Below are 26976 nucleotides of genomic sequence, written 5' to 3'. Positions count from 1 at the left end.
TTGAATTTACAAAAAAAATAATGAGAGAACTTATTTATTTTATTATTTAAATTTTAATCCATCTGAAAATTTCACGTTATTCAAGAGAATTTAAATTTGTGATGTATTCACAACTGGGAATAGATCTTGCTTATTTGTTGGGCAACAAAATTACTTCATTATGGAATGGAAAAAAATAATTTTGGTAACCTTTTTAATGAATTTTTTTGTCAAATGATATCATCGGCCAAAATCACAATTGAGATTTTTCAAAGATTTTGTTTACCGCGACCAAATTGGATGAAAATTGAATTGTTATCATTTAATGTTTCAAAGAGGGTTGTGCAAGAAAAAAATATTTCATAGTTGTCGAGAAATTACTCCCTTTTTTGAAAACTTGGAGTTTTCATGATTTTTTTATTTTATTTTTGATTATGGACCACCTAACTCAAGAGTCATTCCGGTCCGAATCCAAGATATCATGAAATAGTTTTTCAAGTAAAAAAGCGCGAGAAGTTGGATTGTTAAGGTGATTTTTTTTAGCTTGTGTCAGACAATTTTTGAGGTGCACAGACTTTTTAAAAACTTCATTTAATTGATATTTTGTAAAAATATAAATCGAAACTTATTTCGTTAATCTTCCAATGCTTAAAAACACAATTTTTGATGGATTTCTATGACTAATAATTGATATATTTGAATTTTAGACAAATGTACAAACATACACAGACTTTTTTACAGACATTTTAAAAAATCATGTGGCATCCCTGTTTACATGTACTTAAAGACAAATTTTGGTTGTGGATCATGGATTCATTTACACAAGATAAGAATAAAAAATACAATCAGACAAGCATTAAAGTTGCCATTCTGAACAATGTTGTTGAAAAATATTAATCAGAGGCATAATCTGAATAATTTACGATGCATTTCAAATAACCGGGTAAATTTCATTTCAATTAAAAATTTCCATTTTTTCTATTTTTTAAGAAGCCCATGAGTGAACATTTCTGAAAATATTTTTATCGAAAGTTTCAGAAAATTTCTTTGAAATTCCTCAAAGAAACATTGACATCTGATTGCTGAGATAAAGTGAATAAAAGAAAAAGAAACAAGAAAATTTAAGTTTTTATTAAGTCTTATCCAAACATTCACACATATTCTAATGCCAATATCTCAGCAATTATTTGTCCATTTTTTTATGTTGAGAATGAAACATTTGTAAAATTGTATGTATGTCGAAAAAAATATGTGAAAGTTAATGAATTAAGACTTACATTTTAATTTTTGCGATTGCAAATTTAATTTAGCATATAAGAAACTTTAAAATTTCAATTGACTGCAATTCTTACAAATTTAAAAAAATATATAACTTAGCGGCAAAATTTTTGTCCACACTTCTATGGCTTAAAAGTTGCGAGGTTTTGACTCCTAAAACGTAACAGAAAATCTCGAAATTAAAATTTCATAGTTTTTTTGGAAAATTGATTTTCTGTAAAAAAAAGGTTAGTGTAAAGATTTTTTTCAAGTACATTTTTTTTAATAATAGCCCTCATCAACACCTACTTGCAGAAGACACCAAATCGACCGTTTCAAAAGTTTCAAATTTCAAATATTTACGTATTTTTTTGTATGAACAGCTGCCAAAATTGTAAGGAGGCTTGATTGGGTAAACCAATGATACCAAATGGCTTTTTTGGTCGTTGAGAAGGCATTCTAAAACTTTAAGCCTTATACTTCCGGAATAATTTCAGGAATTATAACAGAAAAAAAATCGACGGAAAATGAAACAAATATACTGTGCACAAATAATATCTAAATTTCCACGCAACAATGTGTGTGTGTGTGTGTGGTCCAATCCAATACCCGCTAACCGGTAGCGAAATTATGGGAAAGTATAGTTTGTATCAGACTTTGTATATGCCGAATGCTGATACAACTTATCTCAGTCCCGGGTATTAGGTGGTGATAGCCCTCGCGCTGCTTCCAACGACCCATTTCAGAATGACAGAGCTCCTTGCGGTCCAATTCCGAGGTCGCTGGGCATTGTTCGGCCCCGCCGAAACATAGAAGCAAGCATCCGAAGAAAACTCGATCTATATTTAGACTTCCAATCCCCTCAGGCAAATCAGGGATCAGCGCGTATTTAATATGAGAAAGAGATAATAACATGCTTCAACACTACGGATCAATTCACTGATAGAGTGTAAACCTTCTGATGGCCGACTGCTTAGCGTCCCAAACCACCAATCCGGAGGTGTGAGTTCGAATCCCACCTGATTCATTTTCGTTTTTGTTCATATTCAAAGTTCAAATTCCTGATTCCAAATTTCAAAGGTACCGACCGGGGTTTGATCCCTGAACCTTCTGCTTGTGAGGCAAAAGCCGTAACCATTAAGCCACGGAGCCGGTTCTAAATTTCCACGCAACAATGCGTCCATAAATCAACGAGGCATTAAATCGATTCAATTCACACGCTGCCATTCCAACCGTTAACAAGAATGAGAATGCATTATTTCTAATGTTATAAATGATTCATTAACAATAAACTTAAACATCACAACAATGTGTGTCCATCAATCAATCAAAGTACCATGAAAAGATATAAAACTCACAGCGTTTGAAAACAATCTGCCAAAATTCCTCAAAACAAATTGCGATTCACCCAATTATCTTAAACAAATTGCAATTTAAACATTTGCGCAAAAATGACAAAAGAACAAAAAAACACACGACGAAGTGCTTCGCAAGCGCGACCTAGACCGTGTTTGAAATTTGATAAACAAACAGCCGTTTGCACTTAGCTAAGTTCGCCATTTTTTAAGTACTCTGCCCACCGTTTTGCCCAGCACTATTTGCTGAAGGAGGTTTACGGTGTTGCGAAATGCCCCTAGTCATAATGGCGATAATTGCCAATTGATGCCCGAAAATGCACTTCAATCTAGTAGTCATCTGCCGCAAGTAAACTGGCACTGTCCGTTCGTCCGTCCGTCCGAGCCACTACCGTACCAAGGCCATCTAGATCTTGCCGGTTTACACTTTTCTACGACCAGGCAGCAGTGGCTGCTAATTGCTCCTTCTCATAAACAAAGCATAAGAGTTTGCCACTCTTCATTAGGTGGAGCGAAACCGGCAAAATGTCACAATCTGCGCAACGGAACCTTCAAAAACGGCTTACTCAAAAGCTCGTGATGACGGGGCATGTTTTTTGTTGCTGTTTGGTCCAACTTTGCAGCTGTTACCCTTGAAGTGAGTACAGGATAGCACCAACAGTTGGACAGAGATTGTTGTTGGATTGCTTTTCTGTACAGATTAGTGTTAATAGAGACAATCTGTCACTTCTGAACTCGAAAAGGCTCCTCGCTTGACCATCTCTAGGGATCAACAACTTCCTTTGATTAATGGTGGAACTTCTTGAAAAGCGGAGTACCTTCGTTCAGTTCCATGAACTTATTCGCTTCAAGGACTGTTCTGCCCTATCGTAACATGCGGTTTTTCCCATGCCGGAAGTCAACATCGTCGCGTAATCATAGCTTGCCCTGCTACGGAAGAGCAACACATCCAAGGAGGTCAATGGTTTTGTGTCACGACAGCCGGCTTGTCCGCGCATAGGTTGCTACGATCGAAGAAGAATTGCTCTCGCGGAAAAGGGAGTAGTCGTACTTTGCGATGTATCGCCGGCCATTATGTTGAGGTAGTACACGTTTTTTTATGATTGTTATATCTTTATGACCTTGAGCTCGTTTCGCATGTTTTTCTTTGCTGGTCGTGCAGAGATCATTCATTTGCGTTGTCTTTCTTGCATTGAGTTTGTTTTTTGCTTCGTTTTTTTTTTTTTTGGTTTTTGGTTAAATCTCTGCATTATACCATTTTTACTGGTCACCGTGCAATATAAGCTTCGTCATTACCGCTTTTGTGGCGGGCCATTAATGGATGTCCGATATTGCATTTATGCAAATTTGTGGGTAGAGTAACTGCAATATCCATTTCACTAAGTTTGAAGTTACTTTTTCAGGCGGAAATGATTTTAGTTTTTAGTTTTTAGTTTTTAGTTTTTAGTTTTTAGTTTTTAGTTTTTAGTTTTTAGTTTTTAGTTTTTAGTTTTTAGTTTTTAGTTTTTAGTTTTTAGTTTTTAGTTTTTAGTTTTTAGTTTTTAGTTTTTAGTTTTTAGTTTTTAGTTTTTAGTTTTTAGTTTTTAGTTTTTAGTTTTTAGTTTTTAGTTTTTAGTTTTTAGTTTTTAGTTTTTAGTTTTTTGTTTTTAGTTTTTAGTTTTTAGTTTTTAGTTTTTAGTTTTTAGTTTTTAGTTTTTAGTTTTTAGTTTTTAGTTTTTAGTTTTTAGTTTTTAGTTTTTAGTTTTTAGTTTTTAGTTTTTAGTTTTTAGTTTTTAGTTTTTAGTTTTTAGTTTTTAGTTTTTAGTTTTTAGTTTTTAGTTTTTAGTTTTTAGTTTTTAGTTTTTTGATTTTAGTTTTTAGTTTTTAGTTTTTAGTTTTTAGTTTTTAGTTTTTAGTTTTTAGTTTTTTAGTTTTTAGTTTTTAGTTTTTAGTTTTTAGTTTTTAGTTTTTAGTTTTAGTTTTTAGTTTTTAGTTTTTTAGTTTTTAGTTTTTAGTTTTTAGTTTTTAGTTTTTAGTTTTTAGTTTTTAGTTTTTAGTTTTTAGTTTTTAGTTTTTAGTTTTTAGTTTTTAGTTTTTAGTTTTTAGTTTTTAGTTTTTAGTTTTTAGTTTTTAGTTTTTAGTTTTTAGTTTTTAGTTTTTAGTTTTTAGTTTTTTAGTTTTTTAGTTTTTAGTTTTTAGTTTTTAGTTTTTAGTTTTTAGTTTTTAGTTTTTAGTTTTTAGTTTTTAGTTTTTAGTTTTTAGTTTTTAGTTTTTAGTTTTTAGTTTTTAGTTTTTAGTTTTTAGTTTTTAGTTTTTAGTTTTTAGTTTTTAGTTTTTAGTTTTTTAGTTTTTAGTTTTTAGTTTTTAGTTTTTAGTTTTTAGTTTTTAGTTTTTAGTTTTTAGTTTTTAGTTTTTAGTTTTTAGTTTTTAGTTTTTAGTTTTTAGTTTTTAGTTTTTAGTTTTTAGTTTTTAGTTTTTAGTTTTTAGTTTTTAGTTTTTAGTTTTTAGTTTTTAGTTTTTAGTTTTTAGTTTTTAGTTTTAGTTTTTAGTTTTTAGTTTTTAGTTTTTAGTTTTTAGTTTTTAGTTTTTAGTTTTTAGTTTTTAGATTTTAGTTTTTAGTTTTTAGTTTTTAGTTTTTAGTTTTTAGTTTTTAGTTTTTAGTTTTTAGTTTTTAGTTTTTAGTTTTTAGTTTTTAGTTTTTAGTTTTTAGTTTTTAGTTTTTAGTTTTTAGTTTTTAGTTTTTAGTTTTTAGTTTTTAGTTTTTAGTTTTTAGTTTTTAGTTTTTAGTTTTTAGTTTTTAGTTTTTAGTTTTTAGTTTTTAGTTTTTAGTTTTTAGTTTTTAGTTTTTAGTTTTTAGTTTTTAGTTTCAGATAGATTGCCATGAGTTATTGCTCTTCACTTCAATCAATTTTGCATCGTTATAATTGACTCAACTTCCACCGGAGAACTCTCTAGAAATTAAAAATTGACAAAAAAAAAACGCGAAAAAAGTCTACACCGCGCACGTGTGGCCATCGCGCGCACGGTTGTTTCGTTTGTTGCACAATTGTCCAAACAACATCTGCAGCAACAACAAATCACACGACTGTCGACGGGGCAGTTTTGACGGTCTCTTTCTGTGTTGGTCAACTTGTAAAGTGTTAATTTTTGCTTCGGGTTATACTTGAAAAATAAATGCAAAAAAATGGCTTGACTTGATCGTTCATTGCTCTTTCGTCTAGGTTTGGCTGTCCGCCAAAATTAAATCTCGAAATGCAAATCAGATATGTTTACTTTTACTGAATTGATGTGTACTTTTCACAGTGGCCATCAAAATTGACAGAAAATGTCAACAATCGGTTTGATGGGGTAATTTAAGCATTTTTGAAAAATATAGATAAATTTATAAAATGTTCTTTAAAACTATTAAGTAGCTGAATGTTCAGTTTTTTTTTATTTTGCGAAAATATTTTCACATTTGACTAAAAAACAAATTACCCCAACGAACAAAACTTCAATTGTTTCTACTGCAGTTCATGTTAAGACCTCCGAAAGTAGCGCCAGTCGTCGCACTTGGCACTTTGCACTTTGAAAGTGACATAAGAGAAAACGGTTTACTTTACACACATCAGGCGTTTGTTGATTTTGGCGGGATTTATACCTTAAACCTATTATCTCATCTTTGTTGATACAAGGTGCCTGGCACAGTTGATGTCTTGAAAGCACCAGCCATCGAGCTACTACTGACACAATTGCACCTTAAACTGCTGGTAGTGTACCGGAGCAATTGGTGGGCTAGTGGGCCACTTATCCCTGAGGTGCGCAATAATAGGCACCGTATCAAACGTGACTTCAACTGGAGTTTAAATTTGTCTTGCGTAAAAGTTATTTTTTGTTGCTCAGTTTTAAATTAGCTGATGAAAGTAAAAAATGTAATCATGAAAAATTTTCCTCCAAAGTTTGTAGGATAATTTAAACTTTTAATCAATATTATTTCTTCAAATTTCAAGATACTATCACTTTCAATAAATGTTATTCTTAATGCATTGGCCAAAATAATTTGATCCATTTTTTCGACTGGCAACAAAGGGTGGTTGGCAATTAATTCCCTTCCTATGAAAAATATAAAGATATTTTAAAAACATAGCTGGTAACACTTAAAGATCAAATAAATATTTTATTTGCTAAACTGAAATTTTTGGGACCAAAAAGCTTCAAGCTGAAAATATAATTCATTGAATGATTTACACATAATATCCAAAAATGCAGATCATGTATTCAAAAGATTCTGAGTTATGATTTTTTTTAGAAACAAAATATCAGAGTTCTGTTCTGGGTTGAATAATGGATCCGTACATAGTGTATATACATTAAAGTGAGACCCGGCTTCAAACAACTACATAAATATCGCTTAAGTGGTTATAACTCGAGACAAGGTTGCCAGATCATCAATGTTTGGACTCATTGGAAAGGTCTTTCAATTACTGATCCAACAATAGGTCGAATAATGGATGGATCGCTTCAAGAAGTACATTAATATCACTTAAGTGGTCATAACTTGAGACAGGGTTGCCAGATCTTTGATCTTTGGAATCGTTTTTGATAACTTATGCAACAATATATAATGAGATGATATTTGGATCGATTTATGGTCATTTATTTAACATCCGGATTAAAGGGTGACGAGCGGGAATTCCCGGGACTTCACGAATCCCGGGAAATTTGGTCGAGACTCCCGTGAGATTTTCTACTAGTAAATATCGAAGCAAAATTATATGAGCTAATCAAAACACATTTGAAAAATTCGAAATTGTTTAGTACATTGGATTTTCAATTTTGGATGGTCAAATTCATATAAGCCAATGCTTCTCTTATATCCTTTTTAAAAAATTGTAAATTTTAACTTGTCTGAAATTCCAATAACTATAATTGAGAGAATAAAAAAAGTGAACCCAAAATTAACCTCAAATCATATTTATCAGTTACACTCCAGAAATGAAAAACTTAAGCTTTTTAAAATATTATTTTATTTATTATTTCTAACAGGAAAACCCTGTTCAAGGTAGGTATGTTCAATTTTAAAACCCTCTCTCGAGCATTGCAATCTTCATAATTTTGTTTTTGCCTTCCTCACCTCACTGAGGCAAGGCTATAAAATCACTCGAAAAATGAACTTCTTAAATACACCTCCTAGATATATCTTCACGTATACCTATCGACTCAGAATCAAATTCTGAACAAATGTCTGTGGGGATATGTGTAGACACGATTTTTTTCCACACGATTATCTCAGAACTGGCTGAACCGATTTTGGCCGGATCCGCCTTATTCTGTTCGTTTTGGGGTCTCCTAATACCCTATTAAATTTTATTTTGTTTAGTAAAGTATTTAAAAAGTTATGCCAAGAAAAAGATTTTTGTTGATACAAAAAAGGGTGAGTTTTTGCATAACCTCAAAAGGCCGGGTCTTTTTGTTTACGTGCGAGAGTCGCGCCAAATGCGAAACGCCCGGTTGCCACATTGCTTCAAATGAGAGTCTGCATGTTTTCTGGAAAAGTCTGTATCAGGTATATATCTGGAGTTTTTTTTTGAAAAGGTCCAATAAACCAAATTTCCAGTTTTTGCTTTTTGGGTGTTTTTGAAACCGCCTTGAGTCAGGGGTATTGAAAAACACCCAAAAAGCAAAAACTCAAAATTTGGTTTATTGGACCTTTTCAAAAAAACTCCAGATATTTTTTTTCATAAACTTATTTTCATTATTACTATGTAAATGTGAGGAAGGCACCACCCACCTAATGGTGGATTTAGAACCGTTTTTTTTAAATAAATATTCTAAGCAAGTTAATTTCGCAGGAAAAAAAAATCAAAAGGTTTACAAAATTCCTCAAATTAATGAGGCTACTTAAGCTAACGTTTCATTGAATAATTATTTATTAATTGTAACTGAATTAATTGAAAAGAAACAAACTTATAACTTTTTTAATTTTTGGCACTTTTGAAAATGGAAATTTAAAAGCTCGAGGATCGCCACCCTCTAATCCGGATATTTACGAAAAACATGTGTTTACATAACTTTTGTGCTATTTATGAAAACTTAATCTTTATTCAAACTCGATTTATATGACCCTAATCCGAGTGAAAAGCGACCCGTTTGGCCAAAATTGGTCCAGCAAGTGCTGAGTAACGTGAAAAATTCTGAAAAAAAATCGAAGAAAAATATTGGTTCATCCATTCCAACGATTTTTTGAAAAATATAGTTTTACAAAAATCGTCAAAAAACGTCCATTATTGGATCACCTTATTTCGGATAAAAACACACTAATCGTCAAAAAAAAAAATGAGTTTAATTTTTTTTTTTTGGCTATGGTTGTCAAATTTCAGTCATATCAGAGATTTTGGGATTTGGATCATGCTGGTTTGACACTAGAAAACGTTGAGTTATTAAAAGTGGCAAAATAAAACGTAGAAAAATCAACATACGAAATGTTACATTATACATATTTTTCTCTAAATTAACAGACACATTTTGCTGCTCACATTAAAAAAAATGTGAAAAGGCCTAAAATTTTATAACATTTTTATTGGCTATGTTTGAAAACAGTTTCAAGCAGTGTACATGTTGAGAGTATATCTTTATTTTTCAAATTTTTGACGACCATTTTCTATAAATTTGAAATCATATTAAGATATAAAAAAACAAGCAAAAAAGTTCACCTTACTCTTGGTCGTCTATCTTTGAGAATTTCAAAACATAATCACATTATTTTTTTAAATACTTTTTTCCCTTGATTTTATGATTAAATGAAAAATTGTAAATACAGCCCTTGAAAGAAGAATATATCTTAAACATTGCCAAAGAAAGTATGGTGCCACGTTGTTTCTGGAAAAAGATTAAACTTGCTAACAACTTGAAGAAACGTGATATTTTATAATTACAAAAATAGGGTTACCCCACTGTTCAATCACTCTGCGCAGAGTAGGGTTGTTCTGCGCCTCAAAAGGACAAGATATCATGCTTAGCTTGAGAAAAAAAATTGGCTTTCACCGAACAGTTTGAAAGGAATTTTTACAGCTACTACAGCCAGAGTTGACCCAAAAATCTAATCATTACCACAACACATGAAATTAACATTTAAAACCCAAAATTCCCTAAAAATTTAAAAAAATTACTCTCTAAATAGTTTTAAAAATATAAAATTGATTAAAATGGATTTTTGGTGAATATTAAGATCAAGAGTTGGGTTTTAGACTCAGTGCATTTGAAAGTTGAAATGTTTTTTTTTTATTAATTTGTAAGCTGGTAATGGGATCTTCTGTATGTAAATTTGAAAGCTCAAGTAAGTCCAACATTTAGTGCAGTTTAATAAATTGTTTTTAAACATCTGATTGAAATTGAGTACAAAAATGTATTGCTAAAAAAAGCAAAATTTTCAGATCAACGACAATTCAACTTTGTTCTTCAATTGCATCCCATGAACTCTATTATTTAACTAATTATAGATTAGACCTCTGACCTTTGCATCATAGATCATAGATCCCCCCAAAAAAAGACCCCTGATTGGCGGTTTCTCGCCAACGATAATGACCCCTCTTCATGCTCTCAAGCTACCGCGCACAACCCCAAGTACTTGTGTGCACTTAACGAAATTACGCAACTGACCTGCTTCCCAAAGTTCGCCGCCAGCCAGCCCACCCAAAAGGTCCTCTCTGTTGCACTGCTGGTAGCCAGTTTTGGTTTTTTAGGGGTTCTAAAATTGCCTTGCCCAAATCTGCCACTCATTGTGAGGTTGCATGCATGCAAGCCTCTTTGTTTGCTGAACATGGTGGTTGTTCTGTCCTCGTGACAAGAAAATGTACATAAAAGTTGAGGGGGTAAAAAGGCACCCTCGAATGACCCCACTTTTATGGTTGGCACCTCCGAAAATTAATCATAGACAAGTGGAACTTCCTTACCCTCGAAATTTCAGAAAAATTGGAAATTTCAAATATTCGTAGGTAGTTCTATTTGGTAACGATATCTAATGATATATTTTTTTTTATTTATGAATATTTTATAACATGATCAAAGTCTTTCTCAGTGCTGGAAAAAGAGCTAAAATTCGGTCAGCTACCATCGTCGTCGTCATTGGTTCATGTGTGCACTTTATTATGAGCACAAGGCGGTTTTTGCTTATTTGTTTTTATTCGACCATTACCTTTATTGGGTGCGTTTATTTTGGAAAGGCCACCCGAGGTATCGAGTTTCTGGACTGGACTCTGAAGATAGCCGAAAAAAAAACTATGAAAGAACGACACGAGAGACCGTGACATGCATTGACCGGTCGACAATCTGCCCGTCACTCTAGAATTGATTGAGTTAATTCATATTTTGCATGAAAGGGAGTTTTATGTTTTGTGCGGGTAGAGGTCACCACGAATAATTTTGACTTTTCGGATTTTGAAAGCGAGCTTTAACCAGATTATAATTTTCTCATGGAAAAGTAGTTTTATTGAATTTTAAAATTATTTATTGAAATTTTAATAAGAAGAAAATCAAGAAAAAATCTTTTATACATTTAATTTCACCTAAAAATATTTGTTGCATTTATTTTGTTAAAAATAAATGCAAATATTTTAATTAAATTAGAATTTTATTCGAGGTTTTATCCCTCGGCTCAGGACATGGTCAAAAAGGGAGGGGAGGGGCCTGAAAGGGTTAAGTTGTATGTCGTCTTCCCATTTGTGGTTTCAAAATTCAAAAAATCCAAAAGTGCATAATTTGATTAAAATACAAAAATAAACGATGCACAATGTATTTTAAATACCTAGTTTACAATCAATTGTAAAAGTTTTTTCAATGAAAATAAAAATTTTTCAATGGAAATTATTTTATGCCTCCTGATTTTTTGGAAAATTATTGAAAGGGGAGGGGAATAAAAACATGAAATTAAATTTGTGATGGCCTTATTTTTTGCGTTGAGTATTGAAAAGAGCGTTTAATTACCTCCCGGAATTCTACGGATTTGCCGTAAAATTTAATCTTTGTTCAATTTATTAATTTATTCATCAAACTTTATGTGTTATCTGAGTTTTCCTTTTTGGGTCATTCTAATCGTGTAAGAAAAAGTACTTGGATAATTCTCCGCCAACTCACACAGCAGTTGCCCCGACCCCTTTTCGTTTTGCGTGAAACTTTTTCCAAAGGGGTAACTTTTGTCCCTGATCACGAATCCGAGGTCCGTTTTTTGATATCTCGTGACGGAGGGGCGGTACGACCCCTTCCATTTTTGAACATGCGAAAAAAGAGGTGTTTTCAATCATTTGCAGCCTGAAACGGTGATGAGATAAAAATTTTGTGACAAAGGGACTTTTATGTAAAATTAGACGCCCGATTTGCTGGCGTACTCAGAATTCCGAAAAAAACTATTTTTCATGGTAACGGAAAATGGGAGAATTTTTAAACTTTTTAAGTGTTTTTTTCGATGAAAAATATGTTTTTTTCGGAATTCTGAGTACGCCATCAAATCGGGCGTCAAATTTTACATAAAAGTTGATTTGACACCTAATTTCTGTCTCATTACCGTTTCAGACTGCAAATTATTGAAAACACCTCTTTTTTCGCATGTTCAAAAATGGAAGGTGTCTTACCGCCCCTCCGTCACGAGATATCAAAAAACAGACCTCGGATTCGTGATCAGGGGCAAAAGTTATCCCTAAGGACAAAGTTTCACTCAAATCGAAGAGGGGTCGGGGCAACTGCTGTGTGAGTTGACAGAGAATTGCCCCTTTCACAATTGCTTTAATTGGGTGCTCTTATATCAATTTACTTAAAGTAAATGTTTAAAAAATATCAAAAATTGGGTTATTTTTAGAATTAAAATTTTGAATTTTGGAAGCATAATTTGCGTAAAAAGATAAAAAAAAACATTCAAAATTACTCATATTTACTTTCTCAATTTCCAAAATCGGAGCATTTTCATAAGATTCATTCTTTAGAAAAAGGCTGAATTGATTATAGACAAAAATAGAAAAAATAATACTTCTGTTGAATACAAATCGACATTATCTAATAAATAAAATTGCAATTGTAAACCGAAAATTGCGAAATGTAAGCAAACAATTATTATTTCAAAATTTCAATATTCAATATTATTTCAATATTCAAAATGGATCATATATTTCAATTATGCATATGAAAATTATTTTTGTTATTTTTTTCTTTCCTAAAACATTATTTTTCTCAATAAATCATAAATTGGCACAAAAAATCGTTTCATCTGTCTCATACTAGCTCGAAAGATGACATTGGTGTGCATACCAACTTATAGTCCGATTTTCAATATTAAAATATGAAACATTCGTGAAATTTTCCGATCTATTCGAAAAAAAAAATTTCAAATTTTTTAAACCAAGACTAACATTTCAAAAGGGCCAAACATTCAATATTACGCCCTTTTAAAATTTTAATCCTGACTTAAAAATTTTGAAATTATTTTTTTCGAAAAAAATCGGAAAATTTCACGAATGTTTCATATTTTAACATTGAAAATCGGACCATTAGTTGCTGAGATATCGACAATAGAAAATTATGTGTTGTTTGGGTGGGACTTAGAAAACATCAATTTTCCTGTTTTTAAACCTTTGCATGGCAATATCTCAGCAACTCAGGGTCGTATTAACAAAGTTCAAAAATGCAAAATATTGAGAATTTTCTCAGCTTTTCAAAAATATTTTTTTCAAAGGTGGGCAAACATGTGCACTAATTTAAAAAAATGAAAAACTTCGACTATTTTCAAAAAAGTCACCTAAAAATGGCTATAACTTGAAAACGGTGCACTTTATCAAAATTTTACTAATATACTTTTTGATTGCAAATTTGATTTTACATCGAAAAATGAAGTTGAAATAATTTTGGGACCGATATATCGATTTTTTGAAAAAATCAGTATTGATTCAAAAATTCATAACTCGCTCAAAGATTTTTTGCACAACCTGGAAATTTCTGAAAAGTTGGCATTTTATGTCCTCTAAAACATATCAAAAAATAAAAAAAATAAATATATTTTTTGCAAATCAAGTTTTAGTGACAAAAAGTTAAATAAAAAATCACCAATTTTTTACCGTGCATCATTTTTTTCAGTGTAGTCCATATCCATACCTACAACTTTACCGAAGACATCAAATCGATCAAAAAATTCCTTCAAAAGATACAGATTTTTTAATTTTCAAACATCATTTTTGTATGGACAGCGGCCAAATTTGTATGGAAAATTATATGGACAAACTAATGATGCAAAATGGCTTCTTTGGGCATAACGAAGGCACCAAAAAAGTTTCAGTCGGATAAAAAAATACAAAAATTAAAATTAAAGAAAAAAGACCGATTTCGTAGAGAATTGCTCATATAAGATAGAAGATAGAAGAAAGCGATTTATCTTAGTTATAATCCTCTTATTGTACAACAGGTAAAAAAGACACAATATTGCGTAAAATAGATGATCCCAAGAATTAAAAACCATGGCGGGACAATTATGCGTAGAAGTACAGCAATGGAACAAACAGACTTGGTGTTGTTTTTAATAAGTTTCCGAACAAAGATTTATGTGTTTTTCTTAAAGTAAAAACAAACTCAAAAATGACAAATAGACAAAATCGACCAAAAATGACATGGGACAATTATGCGGAGAACGACGGGAAAGCATGCAATAGTAATGATTTTTAAGTAATGCATTTTAGAAATCAGATCCCTTCAATGTGACTTAATCATAACTCCACATCTCAGCGGTAGAAACCTTCCGTAACTGGGCCGCACCAAAACAATCGAACTCATCACGAAGTTTTATTACATAAAAATCTGTACACACCATCCATGCTCTCGCGCAAATCCCTTGACGTCTTCACCTTACCTTCTTTACTTGTTTCCTTCTCCGAACTGCAGTCACTCACCTTGCGCCACTTGTTCAACAATCAACAAACTACCCAACACAACAGCTGACTCTTCGTCGTTCACCGCCATCCGTCATCAAATTAGTAGCGCCAATTGAGTCATCAAAATTTGGCGCGTGCGAAATTATGGGCACGTGGAGACGCATGGCAGTGAAAATTCGAGTTTTTGCTTTGTTTCTCCAGACGAATTTCGACTTTTATTTCGATTATCTTAACACACAATTGTTTGTAGGTGTTTTTATTTTCCGCGTGTGCTTCATACCCAGTGCTGATTTTAATTTTTGATTCTGCTTTTTACAATTTCCAGGAACATTCGCACGTCTGCCACTAAACTAGTTAAATTAGCCTTAACAGCTAATCTGGTGCTACTCGGTATAATAAATAATACTACAAAGTTCTTAAGCGATAGTTTACAAGTTAAAATCTTTGCCAAGTTATTTTGCTGTTCCTTCCCTCCGCTAAAACCCCTTCTTTCTAAAACAGAAATATGTACCTAGAGAATAGTCGTTTATCACATTATCAAAAAGGGACACGTTTTCCTTCCCGAGCAGGAAACCCCGAAAGTGCGATTCGCCGGGCCTTCTTCAGTCAACCTTCTTGGCCGGGGTCTCACCGGAAGACACTGCCGTGGTCATCGTCGTCGTCGTTGGGGGCTTCTTCTTCAGCTTTAGAATTTCGCTCGAAATCCGGCAGTACGGAATCTCGAACAGCACCGTAAAAGTGACCGCGGCCACGTACGAAAGCACCGTCACCCCGAGGGCCATCACCATCTAATCGAGATGAGAAAGAAGAAAGTTCGGTAACTATTTGACTAACCCAATTGGGACGATTAGCAGCGGGTCGCTAAGTGATGGCCGCCGAAACTTACCGCCAGGACGGGATCCGCCGAGATGCTGCCGTCGGAGCCGCCGAAAATGGCCGTGATGATCAGCGGGTTCAGCAGGTAGATGCCGTACGTCAGCTTGTTGATGTGGATGAAGAACCGGGACGAGAGGAACCGGATTATGTTGTCTAATGAAATAATATAATAAAATTAAGTTTGATTTTTAAAAAAATTCAAGATAGAAGCATATTAAAATTCCAAGAGATATTCAACCAGGTCGCGGGAAAATTTTAATATTTTTCAACTGATTTAAAAGTGCATTGAAAACACATAAGAAATCTTCCCATTACATTTAAATATGAGGAGTTGAACCAGCCGCCAAATAAAAAAAAATAAATAAGAAACACAAATCCTGATTGAAAATATTCTTCTGGTAATAATTTCTAATTGTAGACATTTTTTCGGCTCTCTCTCCGTAAACGTCAATCAAAAGGTGATAACAGATATCACATTTCTCGTAATATTTGCATTATTGGTTACAAATCTGCTAATCATTTTGCAATTCGATGAGCAACACGCTGTCTTCAATATAAATTTATTAACTCACTCGTGTAGCCAGTGGCAGTGGCAACAATGGTCCAGCACGTTGCCCAAGCCACAAACAACCGGACCAACACCATCACGATGGACGCCAGCGGGAACGGGAAGTTCCGCTTGATGGTGCAGTGCATGCTTACCGTTATCGCCACGCAGGCCAGCACCCAGTACTTGCGATATTGTTCCTGAGAAAAGTTTAAAATTTGTTTAAAATACGATTAATCATTGAAAAATCTCGAAAGAATACCTTAGTGACGTCCAGTTTGCCGCGGGTGGCCGCCAGGAGCCAGCCAAAGTACACCCCCACTATGTACGGGGACATCCGGGCCCACGGGGCAATGTACAGATGGCTGGCGGTGTTGTACAGCACGTCGTACGATGGCACAAAGTGGTGCATCAGCGTGATGGTCAGGTTGAACACCAGCGTTGCCACGGCGGCCGCCTGGTAGACCCACTTGCCCAGTTTGGCGTTCCTGAATAAAAAAAAATTAAAAAAGATTTGTTAGCACATTCTTGGACGCAGCCCACCACAGATTTAGGTAATATTTTATTTACAACGGATTATTCACTTTTTCTCTTCGATCAAATCTTCAGGTGAACCGAGCATTCAAATTAACGCTGAAAATAAGTTTTCAGTACTATATTTTTGGCATTGCAATAAGAGAGACCATTAGTGAATGACAAGAAAAGTTTCAAAACAGACTTTCAAAAACAAACTTTCCGTAAAATCAATCAACAAAAGAATTAGTTTGGAATGCTTTTTTATTGAAGTATTTGCTATTGCACTTATGTAAATAAATTAAAGTATAACTCAGTACTCCCGAGCCAAACCAGCGTTTATGGCTAAAAAGCTCGTTATTTCATAAGCTTAAATATAAACAAACCCACATTTTCTATTTGTTCAAAAAACTTTAAAAAATCAACAGTAATCAACTTTGGATTAATTATATTTTTTACAATAAAATTTAAATTCTCAGTAATGTCATTCGAGCGAGATATTTTTTACAAAGCAAGATTCATTCCTCATGTTTCAATTAATTAAATTATGAAAAACAAGCTTTTCCCGGCAAAATTCGTCCTGCCCTTTCTTGGTTTCTTGACGTTTTTTGCTTTTTTGCTATTAAGCCTCCTGTGATCAAAATTTGATTTTACGTAACTTTCTCCATACAATTTGCCGATGCTCCGGAATCGGTTCCAGAGTGGCCAATGTGTCAATTAGTAACCTTCCTTGGGCTTACACGAACCTAACGCAACAAAAAGCGCCTCGATTCGTCGTTCCGTGTTCAACTGATTCGCGTTCGAACAAAACCATCGAAATTTTTTAATATATATAGAAGATGAAATGGAATGTTAAGTAGCCAAATATCAGCCCTGGTTTAATGTTGTTTATCAAAATATCATTTTTTTAGATACAAAATAACATTTGCAAGCGAAAAAGTCTCAAATATTTTGTGATGATGTATTTTCATGTTATGGAATTTGTAGGTAATTGTTTACTATTTTTGGCCATTTAAAAATACTTTAATCAATTTAAGTACCACTACACATATACAGTTGAATAGCTGAAATTTTTTTCTACATTTTATAATTATTTAACATCGTTGATTGGATTGCTAAAATGAAACCTCCTGAAGTTTTTTTTTATAATAGTTTCTTCAGTGTTTTTAAACTTGCGTTATCTTGAAAACTTGATTTTTGCAATTCCATCGTGAAACTACTTACTTTTCTTGTCATTCTTGAACGACGAAATAGCCTACTTTTCTGTACCAAAAATAACAGAATCGAATAGCAACACTTTTAAATAAAAAATAAATGCTGAAAAGTTCTACTTTTCAGCACTGAAATGGGTGCTGAAAAGTTGAACTTTTCAGCACTTGTTTCGAAAAGTAACACTTTTCAACATTTTTTTATTTAAACGATTTATTGACAAAATACATGAAAATTTGACATAAAATTTCACTCAGTGTGTGTTTTTTGGAATTGCAAAAAAAATTGTATGGAACTCGTTGCAAAACTTGATTTTTTCAGCACTCTTCGTATTTATCCAACTCGGTGAACCTCGTTGGATAAATGTACGACTCGTGCTGAAAAAATCTTCTTTTTGCAACTTGTTGCATAAACTACTATTTCAAGGTGAAAAAATAAAAAAAAATTAAATTTTCCATAAAAATAATATGGAACTCGCAAAATCGAACGTGACTTTTTCTAATCTCTAATCAAACCTAATCATTAGTAACTTTTTGAAAAGGCCAACAGCACTTCTTTGATAAAACTTAAAATTTTGATTTTTTTCAATGTAAAAAACAAAAATTTCACAACATTTTCATTTCATTTTCATTGAAAGACAAAAGTTTCCGAGACATGGAAAGTTGATTACTTAGAGGAAAATAAATTAAACTGAGAATAACTAATTTTTCACAAAAAATTAATTTTAATTTTAATAGGTTATATCTCAGTATCCAGCAGTTTTTCATGAATAAAGCTAACAACCTTAGCTGTGCAAAAATCCGTACACTTCGTCGATATGTCCTCATAGTACATATAACAAAAGGTGTTAAGGAATTATTCAGAGCAATAGGAATTTGGGACTAAAAACTTAATAAAATTAAGTCATATTTAAAGCTAGCAAATTTCATTTCGTTATCAGAGTGCTTAAAACTTATACTTTTAATAACATTCACAAAATAAACAGTGAATTGCAGAAATCAAATCTTAATATTTTTTTATTTTTATTTTTTTTTTGTTAAGCGTTCGAAAATTCACGAAATGTCAAGTATGTTTTTACGAATAATATCGTTCGTGAAAACAGAAATGTATGGAATTTCAAATTTCCACAGGTTTTCAAAATGTTTAGAAAACATTGGATCTTTTGGTAGTAAAATATGCTTTGTAAGTAATTCGAAAAGAACAATTATAGATACCAAATAAACTTTGAACTAAGGAAAACTCGGAAACTATAAAAAAGTCCTTTTGAAATCAAACTAACAGTTAAATTAAAATTTCCAAGAAGCAAAAGCTTTGACTGATTAAAAAACAATTTATATTGTTTTTGTCATCATTAAAATTCTGTACAAATCCATATTACATGAAAAAACCGTACAAAAATCCGGCCTGTTAAAAATCCACGAAGAGGAACGCTAATCAGTATTGTAAGGAAAAATCCGTATAGCTGGAAGCCTAATTCATGGGCTTGAAAAAAATCGATTACAACACTTTTGATTGCAAATTTGTTGTTGACTGCGCATGCAACAAAAGTTGAAAAAAAATAATATTTTAGAACTGCCCAGTTTTTTTTTCTTTTCAAAAAATTATATCTGTGATTTCAAAAATTGCACCATTATAAACTTTATTGCAAAAGAGGACTTTTATAGTTCCTTACAACATACAAAAAATCGAAAATTTAATAAATACGTAAATTGGAGATCAGTCAAATGAGAAAACAACACATTCACTACCCATTTTGTATGACCAGCTCGGAAAATATTCCGGAATCTTGTATAAAAACGTTTCTTAATTCACCATTAGGTGGTTGGTGCCTTCCACACATTAACAATTTAATTCAATTCCGAAGTTTGCATAGTTTCCAAATCTAGTTCCAGCTCCGAACAAGACTTGATGAAAATAAGTTGATGAGTAAAAAAAAATCTTATTCAGACCTTTCCAGAAAACATGCAGACTATCATTTGAAGCAATGTGGCAACCGGGCGTTTCACATCTGGCGCGACTCTCGCACGTAAACAAAAAAACCAGGCCTTTTGAGGTTATGCAAAAATCACCCTTTTTGTATCTACAAAAAAACTTTTTCATGGCATAACTTTAAAAATACTTCACTAAACAGAATAAAATTTAATAGGGTCTTAGGGGACCCCAAAACGAACAGAATAAGGCGAATCCTGCCAAAATCGGTTCAGCCAGTTCTGAGAAAATCGTGTGGAAAAAAAATCATGTCTACACACATCCCCACAGACATTTGTTCTGAATTTGGTTCTGAATCGATAGGTATACGTGAAGGTATATCTAGGAGGTGTTTTTAAGAAGTTCATTTTTCGAGTGATTTTATAGCCTTTCCTTAGTGTAAAGGCAAAAAGCAATGATTCAAAATAGCTTCTTTTGACAAGGAAAAAGTTTCATCTAAACAATAAATATTAAATTAAAAACTAAAAAATAACGTTTAAATTTTAGAGAATTACACTCATATTTCAACTAAAATGAAAAAATCTAGAGTTTTTTTTTTTTTCAAAAAGAGTTCCATAAGCCATTGTTTGTCATATGTTATTCAAAAAAAAAAACTCTAGAAATGTAAACAAAATCTCCAATCCTTTTCTTTTATTACTTTTCATAAGATTCCACCCTAATGGGCTTAATCATCTACCTATGATAGTGTGTACAATGGTCCTTTTGTTAAGAATAACTAATTAAAACCCGCAAATATAGAAATGGAAACTAAAAATACTTTAAAAATACAAAACGATCTTATTCAGACCGTATAGTGGAACTATTCAAGCAAAACATATGGTGTCTAGCTGAAATAGCAAATAAAAAACAGAAGACAAGAAAGAAAAGATAGACAAAAAAAACAAAAAAAAAAGCCGAAACCAAAAGCAATGTCATGATTACGACCTTAGCACAGAAAGAAAGAGAGAAAGAAAGATGACGAAACACCGGCCCCAAAACAAGGGAGGAGGAGGAGGTGGAGTTGGTGGTGGATGCTGTTTTGAGGGGGGCTTTGGGCCATTAAAGCGCTCGAATGAATGAAGGAGGTCTCTCCAACTGGTGGTGGTGTTAAAGTGGGTAACGAGAGTGAAATTTTGGGGGAAAGAAAAGATGGCCCGAACCGGAACGGAACAAAACATACTTTGCGTAGACGAAGAGCAGCGCGGTGGAGATGATGTAATACTGCATCTCGCAGGCCAATGACCAGGTCCAGTTGAGGCAGAGCTCGTCGACGTTGTAGAGATTTTGGATGTAGAGCACGTTGCGCCACCAGTACCGTTGGCAGGTGAGGTCACTGCGCTCGTGCACGAAGAACTTGGACGTGTCGACGATGTAGCTGGTCATCAGTTCGCCGATCGTCGAGATCAGCAGGTACAGCGGGGACAGCCTGGAAAACAAAAGAGAGACAAGAGAGTGAGAGTAGATTGTAGTTTGCTTGTTTTATTTTTTTGGACCCGCGACCTTCACGACCGGTTGGACATGATGGTGGAGTGGCGGGTCAACGACATGGTTGGGTGGCCAACAAGGTTAAGCCGATGCAGGGCGGTTAGAGGATTCTTCACGCATCTCGGCGTTTAGATAAGAGCTTATCTTGATTGAGTAACCTTTTTTTTGGCATTCGAAAATATGTTAAATCAATTTATCGTGCGTGACGGAATGGTTAAGAGAAGCCGTTGCAAAAATTATTCAATTTTCTGGTCATAAATTTTGGTAACTATAGAATTTGTTGCCAGTGATATGCATTGTTGATTTTAATTGCTTTATATTCAACACAAGAACAAAGAACTCCACTCTGTGTGCAATTCAAAACAGGAAAAAAATAAACTTTAAATTACAGTCATATTTTTCAGATTTATTGCCAAAATATTCAACCTTCAAGTAAAGCCTTTTATTATTGTCCTGTAAATTCAAAATCAATAAAAATCAATAAAATAATATGTTAATTTTTGTGTTGAAGATATTCTAACTAAATACAATTGTAAACCATTGTTAAACTAAATTTAGAAAAATGACAGCGATAGTGCATGTTTTAATTGATTGAAACTGGAAAGCCATTTTGTAACTGAGCAATTCTCTACAAAATCGGTCTCTTTTCTTAAATATTAATTTTTGTATTTTTTAATCCGACTGAAACTTTTTTGGTGCCTTCGGTATGCCCAAAGAAGCCATTTTGCATCATTAGTTTGTCCATATAATTTTCCATACAAATTCGGCAGCTGTCCATACAAAAATGATGTATGAAAATTCAAAAATCTGTATCTTTTGAAGGATTTTTTTTGATCGATTTGGTGTCTTGGACAAAGTTGTAGGTATGGATACGGACTACATTGAAAAAAAATGATACACAGTAAAAAAAAATTGGTGATTTTTTATTTAACTTTTTATCACTGAAACTTGATTTGCAAAAAACACTATTTTTATTTTTGTTTTTTTTATATGTTTTAGAAAACATGAAATGCCAACTTTTCAGAAATTTCCAGGTTGTGCAAAAAATCTTTGAGCGAGTCATGAATTTTTGAATCAATACTGATTTTTTCAAAAAAATCGAAATATGGGTCGCAACAATTTTTCAACTTCATTTTTCGATGTAAAATCAAATTTGCAATCAAAAAGTACTTTAGTGAAATTTTGATAAAGTGCACCGTTTTCAAGTTAAATCCATATTTAGGTTACTTTTTTAAAAAAAAAGTCGCAGTTTTTCATTTTTTTAAATAAGTGCACAAGTTTGCACACATTGAAAAAAAATTTTTTTTTTGAAAAGCTAAAAAAATTCTCTATATTTTACTTCTTCGGACTTTGTTGATACGACCTTTAATTGCTGAGATATTGCAATGCAAAGGTTTGAAAACAGGAAAAATGATGTTTGCTAAGTCTCACCCAAACAACCCAACATTTTTCAATTTCGATATCTCAACAACTAATGGTCCGATTTTCAATGTTAAAATATGAAACAATTGCGAAATTTTCCGATCTTTTCGAAAACAATATTTTCAAAATTTTAAAATCAAGACTAACATTTTTAAAGGGCGTAACATTGAATGTTTGGCCCTTTTGAAATGTTAGTCTTGATTTGAAAATTTTGAAAATATTGTTTTCGAAAAGATCGGAAAATTTCACAAATGTTACATATTTTAAAATTGAAAATCGGACCATTACTTGCTGAGATATCGAAATTGAAAAATGGTAGGTTGTTTGGGTGAGACTTAGAAAACATCAATTTTCCTGTTTTTAAACCATTGCATTGCAATATCTCAGCAACTAAAGGTCGTATTTACAAAGTCCCAAGAAGCAAAATATAGAGAATTTTCTCAGCTCTTCAAAGATATTTTTTCCAAAAGTGTGCAAACATGTGCACTTATTTAAAAAAATGAAAAACTGCGACTTTCAAAAAAGTCACCTAAATATGGATTTAACTTGAAAACGGTGCACTTCATCAAAATTTCACTTAAGTACATTTTGATTGCAAATTTGATTTTACATCGAAAAATGAAGTTGAAAAATTGTTGCGACCAATATTTCGATTTATTGAAAAAATCAGTATTGTTTCAAAAATTCATAACTCGGTCAAAGATTTTTTGCACAACCTGGAAATTTCTGAAAAGTTGGCATTTTATGTCCTCTAAAACATCAAAAATTAAAAAAAGTGTTTTTTTGCAAATCAAGTTTCAGTGATAAAAAGTTAAATAAAAAATCACCAAATTTTTTTTACTGTGTATCATTTAATTTCCTGTGTAGTCCGTATCCATACCTACAACTTTGCCGAAGACACCAAATCGACCAAAAAATTCCTTCAAAAGAAAGAAATTTTTGAATTTTCATACATCATTTTTGTATGGACAGCTGCCGAATTTGTATGGAAAATTATATGGACAAACTAATGATGCAAAATGGCTTCTTTGGGCATACCGAAGGCACCAAAAAAGTTTCAGTCGGATTAAAAAATACAAAAAAAAAATCGAATGACCGAAATCCTAGAGGACTGATCACTTTTTAATCTTCGTTTGGCTATATATCATTGGTCAAAGAAAATTAAAGAGATAATTTTGAATTAAAAACCCTTTTCCAAGACCCAAGACATACGGGTGAGAGGGAAGAAGAAGAAAATTTTAAAAATTAAAATGACTTGTTGTGCTTCGAATTCCGGACACTGATAAAAGATTATTCGAAATCCGGGCACTCGATTTTGCTTTTAATTTGCACAAATTTGGACTAACATTTGAATGGCCTTCTTTAAGCCTCAAACAATCTGTTAACATCAAAACAATCGATATTTGTATAACAATTTGCTAAGATTTAAGAGAATCAAAACCATACAATTCTTAGTTGTACTGTTAATTTCAACCTAAAAAGCTCATGGGCTTTCGACTTGTCTTAAGGTCAATTCTATGTATTTAAAAAAGTGAAAACATTTAAATTTGTGAAAGTTATTGGCAAATTCACTTTTGGACCATTTTGATCTAATATTTGAAGTTTACAAAATAAGGTTTACAAAATTTCAGGTTCACGAAAACTATGAAGCAATTTTACTAGTGTTTTGCCAAGCCTTGCTAATTCTTGAAGATTTTTTGAAATGCCTCTTCTTCTTATTTTTTGTCATGATTTTTCTTAAAAAGATATTTTCGGGGCAAAGGTGCACACTTAAATTTCCATACATTTTTGCATGAAAAAATTTCGAACACATTGGATAACTTTTATTTCTGATGACCAAAAGCACAAATAGCAACTAGATCTTAAAAGTTGGGAAAATATGTATAAAAACAAATGCAACTTACCTCAAATACCGATGCAGCAGCATCTTTCCGTACAGCTTCGCGTTCTGCCAGCCTCCGTTCGCCTTAATCTCCTGCACCTTGTCCCGATTCCGGACAAAGTTGTACGCCACCAGAAAGCCACTGATGGCGAAGAACACGTCCACCAGCAGCGGTGCATTGCTGACCAGCTGGTAGCGGATCTGCTCGGCGTAGTGGAACATCACGCCCGAGTTGTGGATCGAGAAGAACGTGTACCACTGCATGTGGAAGCACAGTATCAAAAAGCAGGAAATGGACCTAGAGAAACACAAACAATTTGGGTTGCCCCCCCGGGGGGTTAAGTTATATCACTTGTGGTGTGGTTTTTGGGGGCTAACATTTGAAAAGGGCGACCGGAAGATCATTAATCAACAAGCAATCCCTTTTAACTGATGCCTCCCCTTCACCATTCAAGAGTCGCCATTAATGGCCACTAGCAGGTAATAGTAGTTAAACCACTGACTGCGGCCAGGAGTCCAAGGGCAAGGGCACGCCACCGCTACCACTCTTACACTACTCACTTGATTCCGCAGATCACGGGCAGCGCCTGTGGGCCAATGTCGGTGCGGAACACGCTGGCCAGGTTTTTGCGCACGTTGAAGCTGTCGATGACCTTGTCCGTGAACGAGGACACTTTCACGGCCACAGCTGCCGGCGCCACCACGGTCGCCGGTCTCTTCAAGGTCTCCTTCATCTGGTCGTCGGCGTCGGCGGCGTTGTTGTTGTTGTGAGCGAGGCCGGTGCCGATGCCGTTGGAGGACCTTTCTCCGCCGTTGTTTGGCAATGGGCTGTAGCTGGTGTAGAGTTGCGGCTGCTTGTTGTCTTTGGTTTCAGTCTTCTTTTGTTCACGCGATTGCGCCAAAAACACCATTAGTACTGTGGTGGCGAGGGAAAGCCTGGAGGGATTTTTCAGTTAATGAAACAATCTTCTTTCGAAAAAATGAGTGTTTTTAACGTGTACGACTCACCCAATGATAAAAACACTCGGCTTAAACCAAAAGTGATCTCCCAGCTGCAAATCCTTCACCTGCAGCACATTCGGCTGAAACTCGAAGATGTCCTGCGCCTGCACGATCCCCTCGTCAAAGTACCGCTCGGTCAAATTGAACAGCTCCCCGTTGGAGCAGGACCGCGGCACGCAAACTCCAATGTGCAGGACGTTCTGTACCGATGGGACACCCATGACACTAACTCAGAATGTCCTCAAGAGACCGGACCGAAAACAAAATCGAAAAAGGAAAACAGCTCACTTACCTCACTCTGGAACTTCATCTCGATCTGCCACGCGGACTGGTGCCGGGCGTAGACCATCCGGTAGCCGACGTCAAACGGGGCCATCGCGGCCACCAGGTTCGGCTTCATGACACGCCGGTACCGGTCCGATACGGTGATGGACAGCGGTTCCCGGGCCGCCTCGCAGCCCTTTTCCGAGCCTATCCAGTGGTTGTGGCCCCAGATGAAGCCGGGTTCTTGGACGCCGGAAGCATCCAGCACTGGAAAGGGGTGAAAGAAAACGGATTAAAACTACTTAACAAACTTACTAAAGAGCAATTCCAGCTCAATACATGAATTTTTAGATTCTTGTTTACTCGACCCAATCTGATTTCAATGAAACTTTGTATGAATGTTATCCTAGGCTTATAAAAGCACAAAAGAATAACATTTAAAAAGGGCGTTAGTTATTTAAATAGTTTTGTATTTCGTTATTTAAATATTGCTGTTTCGAAGCCTTAGCATCGTATCAAAAAATAGTAGAAAATTGGAAGGACTTTCCGAACAAAAGCACTGAAAGAAAAAAAACACGTCATTTTCTTTTTTTTTTATTCAAAATGTTTTTCTTTTTTCAAAGTGATCAAATTCAAAAAAAATCAAACTGCGAAGATAGATTTTCCAGACAGTTTTACATAAAAGTCTCCATATTGACCATTGTCGTAAGTCCAGTCCTTTTGAAGATAAAGCCCGTTCTATATGACAGACTTGATTTTTCAGTGTCGTAAATTTTTTTACCGGAAAAATTGTCCATAAGTTTATCTCATATTCTCTTCCTACACCTTGTTTCTAATCTAATCTAATCTAATCGAACACAAGCGCAGCCAGTCCGAAGAAAGCATCCGGGAAGAACTTATGGTTAGATTACGCCTTGAGTTCTTTCTTGTCATTATTAATGATTGCAGTACTTTCGAGAACCCCCGAAATGTATTACACTCACTAAAGCGGCCCGGCCTACTGCGTTGCATTAACCGCAAGAGACAGATTCTATGAACGGAACCCACATTTCATGGAATCATCAGGGGAAGAAGAAGAAGTGGGGACATACCGTACCAACCACTTCGAGTTATTTATAGAATATGGTGTGTGGTGTGTGTAGGGGAATCGTTGGGAGAGGGATTGTTGTATTATTTAGTAAATGACCTTGTGACATTATTTCACCACTACGGATTAATTCACTCAAGGGGTGTCAACCCCTCGGTGGCCGAGTGGCTAGAGCATCTGATTACCATTCCAAAGGTGTGAGTTCGAATCCCACCTGATTCCATGCGTTTTTTGTTCATATTCAAAGTTCAATTATAGTCCAATAA

General features: G+C 33.9%; 1 protein-coding gene across 1 annotated transcript in view; it reads right to left on the bottom strand.

The window, feature by feature from the left end:
* Positions 1–14963: 14963 nt before the first annotated feature.
* LOC120419772 (nose resistant to fluoxetine protein 6-like) overlaps positions 14964–26976 on the bottom strand; it is a 34158-nt gene continuing 22145 nt past the window's right edge. Inside the window, exons 2-10 of the mRNA XM_039582602.2 lie at positions 25652–25890; positions 25366–25559; positions 24919–25293; positions 24380–24655; positions 20749–20994; positions 16141–16366; positions 15904–16078; positions 15342–15484; positions 14964–15243 (exon numbers count right to left, since the gene is read on the bottom strand). Of these exons, the coding sequence (XP_039438536.1) occupies positions 15058–15243; positions 15342–15484; positions 15904–16078; positions 16141–16366; positions 20749–20994; positions 24380–24655; positions 24919–25293; positions 25366–25559; positions 25652–25890 (2060 nt within the window). The 3' untranslated portion in view covers positions 14964–15057. The remainder of the gene's footprint in view (positions 15244–15341; positions 15485–15903; positions 16079–16140; positions 16367–20748; positions 20995–24379; positions 24656–24918; positions 25294–25365; positions 25560–25651; positions 25891–26976) is intronic.

The sequence above is a fragment of the Culex pipiens genome, chromosome 3 (genome assembly GCF_016801865.2).
Source record: "Culex pipiens pallens isolate TS chromosome 3, TS_CPP_V2, whole genome shotgun sequence".
In the NCBI taxonomy this organism is placed as follows: domain Eukaryota; kingdom Metazoa; phylum Arthropoda; class Insecta; order Diptera; family Culicidae; genus Culex; species Culex pipiens.
The sequence above is the reverse complement of the archived record's forward strand: the minus strand, read 5'-3'. Positions and strand labels throughout refer to the sequence as shown.